Source organism: Scyliorhinus torazame, chromosome 9 (assembly GCF_047496885.1).
Source record: "Scyliorhinus torazame isolate Kashiwa2021f chromosome 9, sScyTor2.1, whole genome shotgun sequence".
NCBI lineage: Eukaryota > Metazoa > Chordata > Chondrichthyes > Carcharhiniformes > Scyliorhinidae > Scyliorhinus > Scyliorhinus torazame.
In genome coordinates, this window is record NC_092715.1 from 147,604,452 (window position 1) to 147,617,003 (window position 12,552).

At 48.8% G+C, this 12,552-nt stretch overlaps 1 protein-coding gene across 2 annotated transcripts in view; it reads left to right on the forward strand.

The window, feature by feature from the left end:
* pcsk5b (proprotein convertase subtilisin/kexin type 5b) overlaps positions 1 to 12,552 on the forward strand; it is a 602,404-nt gene that overhangs the window by 521,757 nt on the left and 68,095 nt on the right. For both annotated transcript variants that reach the window (XM_072516608.1, XM_072516609.1), the window contains exon 25: positions 5,765 to 5,807. In XM_072516608.1, the coding sequence (XP_072372709.1) occupies positions 5,765 to 5,807 (43 nt within the window). The remainder of the gene's footprint in view (positions 1 to 5,764; positions 5,808 to 12,552) is intronic.

Below are 12,552 nucleotides of genomic sequence, written 5' to 3' on the forward strand. Positions count from 1 at the left end.
TTACAGTGCAGAAGGAGGCCCTTTGGCCCATCGAGTCTGCATCGGCTCTTGGAAAGAGCACCTTACCCAAGGTCAACACCTCCACCCTATCCCCATAACCCAGTAACCCCACCCAACACTAAGGGCAATTTTGGACACTAAGGGCAATTTATCATGGCCAATCCACCTAACCTGCACATCTTTGTCCTGTGGGAGGAAACCGGAGCACCCGGAGGAAACCCACGCTCACACGGGGAGGATGTGCAGACACCGCACAGACAGTGACGCAAGCCAGAATCGAACCTGGGACCCTGGAGCTGTGAAGCAATTGTGCTATCCACAATGCTACCGTGCTACCGTGTCCTGCCGCACCTCTGCGCGGCTACACTCCTGGGGTTGGATTTCCAATGTAACTTGCAAAGCCTGACCTTCAAATTTGGCGGCCTTATACCCCCACTTACTGTGTGCGACCTCGCAACCCTTAAGGTCGAGCCGCCTTCCCTGTTTGCGAACCTCACCCCGGATTGCAAACCCGTCGCCACCAGGAGCAGACAGTACAGTGCCCAGGACCAGACCTTCATTCGTCAGATGTCCAAAGGCTACTGAGGAAAGGGGTAATTGAAGCTAGCAACAGTCCCTGGAGAGCTTAAGTAGTGGTGGTAAAGACCAGGGAGAAACATAGCATGGTCATTGACTACAGTCAGACCATCAACAGGTTTACGCAGCTGGACACGTACCCTCTCCCCTGCATATCCGACCTGGTAAACAGGATCACGCAATACAAGGTCTTCTCCACGGTGGATCTCAAGTCCGCCTACTATCAACTACCCCTCCGTACTAGTGACCGCAAATACACTGTCTTCGAAGCAGATGGGCGGCTCTACCATTTTTTAAGGGTTCCGTTTGGTGTCACTAACGGGGTCTCGGTCTTCCAACGCGAGATGGACCGAATGGTTGACCGGTACAGCTTGCGCGCAACGTTTCCATACCTTGATAACGTCATCATCTGTGGCCACGACCAGCAGGACCACGACACTAACCTCTGAAATTTTCTCCAGACCGCTAAAATCCTTAACTTAATGTATAATAAGGATAAATGTGTATTTAGCACCGACCGTCTAGCCATTCTCGGCTACGTAGTGTGAAATGGAGTTATAGGCCCCGACCCTGAACGCATGCGCCCCTCATGGAGTTCCCCCTCCCTCGCTGCCCCAAGGCCCTGAAGCGCTGCCTCGGGTTTTTCAGTTATTACGCCCAGTGGGTCCCTAACTACGCAGACAAATCCCATCCCCTAATCCAGTCCACAACCTTCCCCCTGTCGATGGAGGCCCGCCAGGCCTTCAGGCGCATCAAAGCAGACATTACAAAGGTCACGATGCGCGCCATCGACGAGTCCCTCCCCTTCTAGGTCTAGAGCGACGTGTCCTACGTAGCTCTGGCTGCTACCCTCAACCAAGCGGGCAGACCCATGGCCTTCTTCTCCCGTACCCTTCATGCTTCCGAAATTTTCCATTCCTTGGTCGAAAAAGAGGCACAAGCCATAGTGGAAGCTGTGAGACATTGGAGGCATTACCTGGCCAGCAGGAGATTCACTCTACTCACTGACCAACGGTCGGTGCTGTTCATGTTTGATAATGCACAGCGGGGCAAGATAAAAAACGACAAGATCTTGCGGTGGAGGATAGAACTCTCCACCTACAACTACGAGATCTTGTATCGTCCCGGGAAGCTAAATGAGCCTCCTGATGCCCTGTCCCGCGGCACATGTGCCACCGCACAAGTGGACTGCCTCCGAGCCCTCCACGCGGACCTCTGCCACCCGAGGGTCACTCGCTTCTTCCACTTTATTAAGACCCGCAACCTGCCCTACTCCATCGAGGAGGTCAGGACAGCCACTAGGGACTGCCAGATCTGTGCGGTGTGCAAACCGCACTTCTACCGGCCAGAGAGGGCGCACCTGATAAACGCTTCCCGGCCCTTTGAACGCCTCAGCATGGATTTCAAAGGCCCTCTCCCATCCACCGACCGCAATACGTACTTCCTGAACGTGATTGACGAGTATTCCCGGTTCCCATTCACCATCCCCTGCCCAGACATGACCGCAACCACCATCATCAAGGCCCTCCAGGGTATCTTTACACTGTTCGGCTTCCCCGCGTACATACACAGTGCTTGGGGGTCCTCCTTTATGAGCAACGAACTGCGTCAATTCCTGCTCAACAGGGGCACCGCCTCAAGCAGGACGACCAGTTACAACTCCCGGGGAAATGGGCAGGTAGAGAGGGAGAACGGAACGGTCTGGAAGACCGTGCTACTGGCCCTATGGTCCAGGGCCCTCCCAGTCTCCCGCTGGCAAGAGGTCCTCCCGGAGGCCCTCCACGCCATCCGGTCACTGCTCTGTACAACTACCAACCAGACACCTCACAAACGTCTCCTTGTTTTCCCCAGGAGGTTCTCCTCCAAGACCTCACTCCCGACTTGGCTAGCAACATCCGGACCCATCCTGCTCCGAAAACAAGTGCGGGCGCACAAGTCGGACCCGTTGGTCGAGAGGGTCCACCTGCTGCACGCTAACCACCAGTACGCCTACGTGGCGTTCCCTGACGGCCAGCAAGATACGGTCTCCCTACAAGATCTGGCGCCCGCCGGAATCCCACGCGCACCCGAACCACCCCCCCCCCCCCTCCACAGCACCTCACAGGGGGTCAGTCCTCCCGCCGCCCCTATCTAGGCCCTCCCACCCACCGACACCCCCTACAGGCGCCCCCTCTCTTGTCAACCGTTTGCCTCACCAGCGCCATCTAGGGGTGACGAAACTACCATGGAGGCAAAAGCCACGCTCCCGGAGTCGCAGACGTCCGGACCCCCACCGGAATCACCACCGAGGCTCAGACGATCGAGGAGGATGACCAGGCCACCCGACCGACTGATTGCTTCAGTATAACCGATCTGTAACTGTAAATAAACACTGAATGTATATATCTTCCACGATTGTAAATATTCTCTACAACCCTGTAAGGCGGTATCACGGTCCCTCCATATCTGATCATACCATGTTAAATGCAATTGTAACCATTGGCCACCACCCCCGCCGGACTCTTTTTTAACAGGGGGTGAATGTGGTATTATCAGGTATTGCAGTACCCAAGAGGCTGAAGACCATTGGTTAAACCTAGGAGTTTACCATTGGCTGTTTTGTATGTAGCTCCGCCCTGACAGGTGGGGTATAAGAACCGGTGCCTTCCCAGCAGCCCTCATTCTGTACCGAAGCTGCTGGGGAACAGTTCTAGTCAATTAAAGCCTTCAGTTATGTTGCTACCTCGTTTTAATAGTAATTGATCGTGCATCACGCCTTTAAACAGAATCACATCAGGTTAAAGGCTTTACTATTATGAATTTAAATCACCCAAATGATCCCGAGATAGTCTTTTATGGCAGAGATCACAGCAAATCCAGCTCACTGCAAAACACAGATACTCCCAAGCTCTTTTCCTCCAAACTGCAGCTCTCTGGAAAAACAGACACACACAAGCTGTTTTTTCAAACTGCAACTTCAAAATGGCTGCCCTGAGCTCAGCTCCACCCATTCTCTGACATCACTGTTTTCTTAAAGGTACATTGCTTAAACATCCATGTCTTAAAGGTACTCTCACATGACAATAATATGATAAAAGGTATTGACAAAGTAGACACAGGTGCTTCCCCCTGTGGAGCAATCTAGAACGAGAGGTCATGGTTTTATGATAAGGAGCAGCAGATTAAAAACAGATGAGGAGAAATTACTTCTCTCAAAGGGTCGTGAATCTGTGAAGTTCACTATCCTGGAGTGCAGTGGATGCCGGGACTTTGGGTAAATTTAAGGAGGAGATCAATCTTTGACCCAATTATATGACAGACAGGAAAATTAAGCTGATTGCTTGAAGAAGACAAATCTAACTCGTGCATTGTTAACCATCCATTTCTTGTGTTATTGTTATATATGGCATACAGTGTGCATCAGTGTCAACTTTGTACAGTTGATACAGTTGTATAGCTGACTTTTTTCCCTAACATTAAAGCAGCAGATTAAGTGGTCGAGCCATGGTTCAAATCTGTCATAGCCCAGCAAATGAACTTCTGTTGCCTGACAGGTGGAAGAAACATTAGTGACATTCAGATGGAGTGAAAAATCTTTGTAGAATCTTTTTTCAGATAAAAATAGGATAAAATCCACAAAAGTGTAAATCCAAGTGTCAATCACTGAGGTAAAATGAGTGAGAAACTCCTCAGACAGTGACTCTAGCTATGTCCTTATGTTCTATAATCTTGTAAATAGTTAGTGATATAAATAAAGATATTTTGAATGAAAGACCTTTGCCTTCTCGGGTAAGAACCAAAGAATCCTGAGACAAATATACAACAACAGAGAAAGATGGAAGGAGGTTCAACTGGAGCAGGGAATAGCTAAATGACCTGTATCTGTGCCATATATCCTAAGCAATCCTATGTAAATTTCAGGATTCTATTTCTGGTTTCTTATGAGGTGTTTGAACTGGAATAGTAATCTTTATTTCCTTTATGATTGATATTATGACCATTTTAGCAGTTACTACTTTGATTAATAAACAATTTCTATATAGTAAATTATATTGTGCCATTGGCTCATCATTCTATGGCTGAGCAAGGTGTTAGTCAGCAAATATAGGTACTCCACAAATAATGATTCTCTTGTAAGAGTTGGAAGCTGTTGGAAAACATAAATTGTCATAAGTAGACAGTGGAAATCTGTAGATATTCTGACATAATTCATTACATTTTCAATGAAGCGTTTTGACAAGTAACAAATCTACATTCCAAATATTTTTAAATGTTTGGGGTTATACATGATTGCATCTCGATTGGCATCCACATTTTGCCAACAAATACCAAATCTGGACTTTGGGTTTATTACCAATTAGGATGGCACCATCCTACTTCTAACCTCAACAAAAATGTGAAGGCACTAGAGAGAGAGCAGAAAAGATTCATGAGAATGGTTCCAGGTATGAGGCACTTCAGTTACAGAGGTATATTGGAGAAGTTGGGACGATATTCCTTGGAGAAGAGAAGTATGAGAGGAAATTTGATTGAGGGTTACAAATCCATGAGTGGTCTGGACAGAGTAGATAGGGAAAAAATGTTCCCACTCATGAAATGATTGAGAACGAGAGGGCGCAATTGGCAAAAGAAGCAATGGCCACATGAGGAAAAATGTTTTTACACAGCGAGTGGTTAAGCTTTAGAGTACACTAAATACATTGTGTGGTGGAGGTAGGTTCAATTGAAGCATTCAAAAGAGATTTAGACTGTTTTCTGAAAAGGAAAAATATGAGGTTGGGGGGGGCGGGGGGTGGGCCTATGGAATGGCACTCAGTTCATTTGGAGAACTGGTGTATGCATGATGGACTGAATGGCCAACTTCTGTGCAATAGCAACTCTATGATTCTATGTGGTCTAAAGAAGGAATGGGATTAGTGAGAAAAATGCACCAGAATTGCTGTTAGACATGTCATATACTATTTATTCCTTTTTTCTGAGGTAAAGGTAACTTCTTTCTCTGAGTTACATCAAAACTCGAGGTCCATTTATTTTGATAGATTTGCAAACTATGACATAGCTTTTCTCAATAAATGTCATCCGGAATTTTGCAGCCCCCATGCTGTAGCAAAAGGCTGTCACCGGAAATTGAATTTAAAAACTGACTCAAAAATAAACCCATTCTATTTTTAGAGCAGCTACTTACCAGAAACTGTATTTGTTTCTACAGACGATCCAAGAAAATGTACATTGTGTAAAGATGGCTACTACATGTAAGTTCATTTTTCTCTCCTTCATATTGTCATCTTTTAAATTGCATTTAGGAGCCACACAAATTACAATCATTTGTTTTTCAATTGGCATACAACCTGAAAAAAATGTATCATCACTAATAGAATCAATGGGCAGAGATCCTTCCATTGTAATTATTTATTTTCCCTGGCATTTCACTCGTAAGGTGGTGTGAACAGTCTTGCTCACCTCTGGAGCTGTGTGCCTATAGTTTTCTATGATACAACAGCTCAATACTGTTAATGAGAGACGATTCGGGCAGATGAATATTTAAGATCCATAGTAATGTTCTTCCAGTGATGCATATTTCTAGTTTGCATTGCCACATGTTTAATATATTTAACTAATGATGTTGGCCTCCTTTCTATTGGAACCAATGGGTAGTCGATGGCTGGTTATTATTTTCTGCTCCAGAGGTTGTGCTGTAATTCCTTTTTAGTGACCACAGCCGAGTCTGGGATGAGAGGATAACAGAACTTAGTTTCATTACCAAGTTATAGTATGTACAAAACTCTCCAGATCCCAGCCAGGCCTGAGGTATCGGTACCAAAACTGGTCAATCTTTATCTCACAAACTATTAGAGTGTCCATGGACTCCCTGCCCCTGAGTGGGGCAGCTTGTACTGCACAAGAGTTGCAGGGAGGCTAATTGCTTCCACCCCATAGGTCTCGTGTGGGTTATAACACCCTTTTAGTTGGTTAAAGCAAATACAGCTATAAGCGATACCGGGGTGATTTATAACTGCCTGCCACCTGGCTTTGTATGTAAAGAAAGGCAGTCAGCAGAGGAAACTCAAGGGGTTGGTCCTGGCGGTGAAAGGGTGAAGTGATAGAGCTTGGCTGCAATTTTCAGGAGAACTGTAAATGGACAAACAGCAAGCATGTTTATATCAAGAATCAGTTTAAAATGGGAATCAGGGTCCAATAGTGAAGTAGGAACCTGATAGAAATCTTGGACGTACAGAAATTTTGGAAAGTATTCTAACCAGCTGTGCTTATGGGCGGCATGGTAGAACAGTGGTTAGCACTGTTGCTTCACAGCTCCATGGACCCATTTCGATTCCTGGCTTGGGTAACTGTCCGTGTGGAATCTGCATGTTCTCCCCGTGCCTAAGTGGGTTTCCTCACACAAGTCCCGAAAGACATGCTTTTAGGTGAATTGGACATTCTGAGTTTTCCCTTAGTGTATCTTGTCATGATATTCAAACACACACATCATGATAGACACACCAACAGACAAATCAGAACACACAACACCACAACCAATCACAGACAAAGACAGGGACTGTATAAAAGGACAAACACGACACCTGGTGGACAGTAGATCTGGGGACAAGGACAACGACAAGACCTGTTTTAACATCACAGACAGGGAGTCCCCACGTGCAGAGTATCAAGACAAAAGTGTAGATAGTAAGTTTGAATAAAACAGCGTTGTACCAAATACAACTGTGTTGGCTCATCTGTGTGTCAGAACACCCAACACCACGTGGTACAGGAGTGGATAGATACCTGCCAACTAACCTGCCATTCTGGACATGGACCTCACCAATAAACCGCAGCCGTTGAAGTCGCGGGGAACCTTGGTACCAATTGGAAGCTCTTCAAGCAGAGATTCGACCTGTACATCCGAGCCAACGAGAAACAGAGTGCCTCGGATGAAACAAAGATTGCAATGCTCCTCTCCTACGCAGGTCAGCACGCCATCGATGTCTTCAACTCACTGGTGTTCGAAGAAGGTGAAAACCAATCCAAGTATGACACAGTCATCCTCAAGCTAGACCAGCACTTTAATGTTGAAGTGAATGAAAGTTTTGAAAGATATCTCTTTCAGCAACGCCTGCAAGGTAAGGAGGACCTTTTTCAACCCTTTTTCACGCACCTCCGAATTCTTGCGCAGTCCTGCGGTTACGGCAACACCTCAGAGTCCATGCTCAGGGACCAGATTGTTTTTGGCGTTGCCTCCAGTGGCCTACGCCAGCAGCTTCTTAAAATCAAAAGCCTCACCTTAGCGTCTGCAGTGGAAGCCTGTGTCCTCCACGAGAATGCAACCAGCCGTTTTGCCCGATTTCAGGCGTCCGAATTGGCACGGAGGGGGTCCCCAGCCGTCGAATCGGCAAGCCAGGCCACCCACGACGCCGAACGCATCCAGGCCATCGATTATCTCCCGACCCGCGGCCCCGACGAGAGCGGCCGCTTCCCGCGCTTTTCGCGGCCTCCCGCGCTTGTGCGCGCCAAAACCAACGGCAACATCGAGGGACGCACCGCGCAGGCGCGCCCAATGCAAGATCGCACTGCGCATGCGCAGTGGCGCAACGAACGCCGTGACGTCATGGCGTGCGGCAACTGTGGAGCTGTACACTTAAAAGGGCAATGTCCTGCTAAAAACCGACAGTGCCTCCGATGTGGCAAGATGAGCCACTATGCTGCCTACTGTCGTGCGGCTCAACCCATGGATCCTACACATCTCCGACAACCTCGCAGACACGTCAGGACCATCCAGCCCACGCATCAAGACTTCCAGCTAAATGATGCAGATGGCCAGGATGCCTTCCGGGTTTCCGTCATCGATGTAAACAGGGTCAATGCCATCAATCCGGCCGATGAGTGGAGTGCCACCCTAACGGTCAACCGATCGCACGTCCACTTCCGTCTGGACACCGGCGCATCCGCCAACCTGATTGCATATTCTGAATTCCAGGCCATGAAGGTCAAACCACCCATCACGCCATCCCGGCTCAAGATGGTTGATTATAACGGGAACGCCATCCCGTCCATGAGTTCTTGCCAGCTACAGATAACTCACAAAACGCACACGGCCACACTCCCCTTCGAAGTTGTTGGCTCATCAAAAGATTTGTTACTGGGCGCACAGGCGTGTAAGGTCCTTCACCTGGTACAGCGCATTATGTCTCTCTCTCCAGATGAGATATCCGACTTCCCGGATGCTGAGTTCCACGCAAATCTCCATTCCCTCCTTGCTCACAACCAGGAGGTATTTGAAGGCATGGGGACATTGCCATACAAGATTCGCCTCAAACCGGACGCCATCCCGGTCGTTCACGCACCTCGCATGGTTCCTGCGCCACTCAAAGACCGCCTCAAGTTGCAGCTGCAGGCTCTTCAGGACCAAGGGGTCCTATCCAGGGTCACGGAGCCCACGCCATTGGTCAGCTCCATGGTCTGTGTAAAAAAGCCCTCTGGCGAGCTCCGCATATGCATAGATCCTAAAGATCTAAATAACAACATTATGCGGGAACACTATCCCATCCCGAAACGAGAGGAAATCACCAGCGAGATGGCCCAAGCCAAAATATTTACCAAACTGGATGCGTCCAAAGGATTTTGGCAGATCCAATTGGACCCGGCCAGCCGAAGGCTATGCACGTTTAACACCCCTTTCGGCAGGTTCTGCTACAACCGGATGCCATTTGGCATCATCTCAGCATCTGAGGTTTTCCACCGAATCATGGAGCAGATGATGGAAGGCATCGAAGGGGTACGTGTATATGTGGACGATATCATCATTTGGTCCACCACTCCGCAGGAACACCTGCATCGTCTACGACGCGTCTTCACCCGCATACGACAAAATGGCCTGCGTCTCAACCGCGCCAAGTGTGCCTTTGGCCAGACTGAGCTGAAGTTCCTCGGGGACCACATCTCACAATCAGGGGTCCGTCCCGATACAGACAAAATTAGCGCCATCACAGCCATGCCACGGCCGGCTGACAAGAAGGCTGTCCTAAGATTCTTGGGCATGGTCAACTTCCTTGGGAAGTTCATTCCCAACCTTGCTTCTCATACAACGGTTATGCGCCATCTCGTGAAGAAATCAACAGAATTCCACTGGCAACAATCGCATCAGCTGGAATGGGAGGAGCTCAAGCACAAACTGGTCACGGCACCAGTGTTGGCGTTCTTTGACACGGCTCGCCCCACAAAAATCTCAACGGATGCCAGCCAATCTTGTATGGGAGCAGTACTCTTGCAGAAAGATAGCACGTCGTCATGGGCCCCGGTTGCATATGCCTCACGAGCCATGACCCCTACGGAACAGCGCTACGCGCAAATAGAAAAAGAATGCCTGGGCTTGTTAACTGGATTGGACAAGTTCCACGACTATGTGTATGGTCTTCCACGATTCACGGTCGAAACTGACCACCGCCCCCTGGTCAACATAATAAACAAAGACCTGAACGCCATGACCCCTCGCCTCCAGCGCATCTTACTTAAACTCAGGAGGTAAGATTTTGAACTGATCTACACTCCGGGGAAGGATCTCATCGTGGTGGACACGCTCTCCCGAGCAGTTAGTACACCACCAGATGCGGAGGGTTTCGTATGTCAAATTGAGGCACACGTTACTCTGAGAGCAGCAAATCTGCCAGCTGACGACCCAAGTCTGGCCCGCATACGCGCAGAGACAGCGACTGACCCCCTTCTACAGCGAGTGATGCGTCACATGGCGGAAGGGTGGCTCAAAGGGCAGTGCCCCCAGTTTTATAATGTGTGAGATGACCTTACCAACATTGACGGGGTCCTTATGAAGTTAGACAGGATTGTCATTCCACACAGCATGCGCCAGATGATTCTTAATCAACTACACGAAGGCCACTTGGGAGTCGAGAAATGCAGACGGAGGGCCCGAGAGGCGGTATATTGGCCGGGTATTAATGAAGACATAGCCAACATGGTGCTTAATTGCACAACCTGTCAGAGGTTTCAGCCGGCGCAACCTCTGGAGACGCTTCTACCACACGAGATGGTGACGTCCCCCTGGGCGAAGGTGGGTGTTGACCTATTTCACGCGCTCGGCAGAGATTACATCATTATTATAGATTACTTTTCCAACTACCCGGAAGTCATACCTCTACATGAACTGACGTCGTCCGCAGTCATTGGGGCCTGCAAGGAAACATTTGCTCGCCATGGCATTCCAATGACTGTCATGTCGGACAATGGACCCTGTTTCGCCAGCCGTGAATGGTCGTCCTTTGCCGCAGCATATGGTTTCACTCGTGACGTCTAGCCCTCTACATCCACAGTCGAATGGGAAGGCAGAGAAGGGCGTTCACGTTGCCAAGCGGCTCCTCTGCAAGGCAGCTGCTGCCGGATCGGACTTTAACCTCGCCTTGCTGGCCTATCGATCGGCCCCGCTAGCCACGGGTCTCTCGCCAGCACAGCTCCTGATGGGTCGCTCCCTCAGGACGACGGTGCCATCCATCCTGGCACCAACAACGGACCATGATACGGTTCTTCGTAAGGTGAAAATGCAGCGTGATCGCCAGAAGAGTCTGTACGACACATGGGCGACGGACCTTCCCCCCCCTGTCCTCCGGAGACAAAGTACGCACCCATCTACCGCATGGTGGCTGGTCAGCACCGGCCGAAGTTCACCGACGTGTGGCTCCCCGCTCGTTCCTGATACGCATGCCGGATGGTTCAGTGCGTCACCGCAATCAGCGCGCCCTTCGCCGACTTCCACGCTCGCAGCCACACTGTACACACACGCCGGATCCTCAACAGGCTTCCGAGGATGACTTCGTGGAGCTGCCGCAGATCACGCCCCTTCCATCGCCACCCATGGCCAGGCTTGCACATCAGCCGGTGGTTCTTGACCCACCCTTGAGGCGGTCAACCCGAATTCGTCGCACACCCATTAGACTGGACTTATAACACTGCTCATACGTTTAAACGTTAAACACTACTGTATTATAACCTGTTGTTGTTTATCGTTCCACATATCGTTTGACCGGACCACTATTCAAAGTTTTTTTCGCATTCATGTTTTGTTATGGTACAACCTCGTTAGCGTGACGCACCCGACATCGCCCCATGTAAATAGTTACGTCATATGCACATGCTGTACACAACACACACACACGTTCTTAGATGCACTCACGACACGATTATATATATATAACCACGTAGGCACATATCTTTGTAAAAAGGGGGGATGTCATGATATTCAAACACACACATCATGATAGACACACCAACAGACAAATCAGAACACACAACACCACAACCTATCACAGACAAAGACAGGGACTGTATAAAAGGACAAACACAACACCTGGTGGACAGTAGATCTGGGGACAAGGACAACGCCAAGACCTGTTTTAACATCACAGACAAGGAGTCCCCACGTGCAGAGTATCAAGACAAAACTGTAGATAGTAAGTTTGAATAAAACAGCGTTGTACCAAATACAACTGTGTTGGCTCATCTGTGTGTCAGAACGCCCAACACCACATACCTGAACAGGCGTCGGAGTGTGGCGACTAGGGAATTTTCACAGTAACTTCATTGCAGTGTGATGCACTATCAATTACCACAAAGACGAAAGTAGTGGAATAATCAAGGCTTTATTGAGCAAAGATGTTGTGCCTCCTGTAGCTGGAACCAGAATGGCTGCAGCACCGGTGAGCAAACACATTTATATGCCGCCTACTGGGCGGAGCCAGCAGGCAGAGATTTACCCATGTACCTCTACTATACGGACAGTGCCGTAATACATGTAATACAACTAGTGGTGACTACCACACAGTGTTAACGTAAGCTTACTTGTGACAATAATAAAGATTATTATTACAGAATGACTGCTTCCGGCATTCCAGAAATGGCCCCCAGACCATAACTGCTCCTTCTACGCATGCTTGTTTTGAAGTTGAAAATCTTCCTCAATGACTTTCTGATACTAACCATGAGCAAGATCACAGG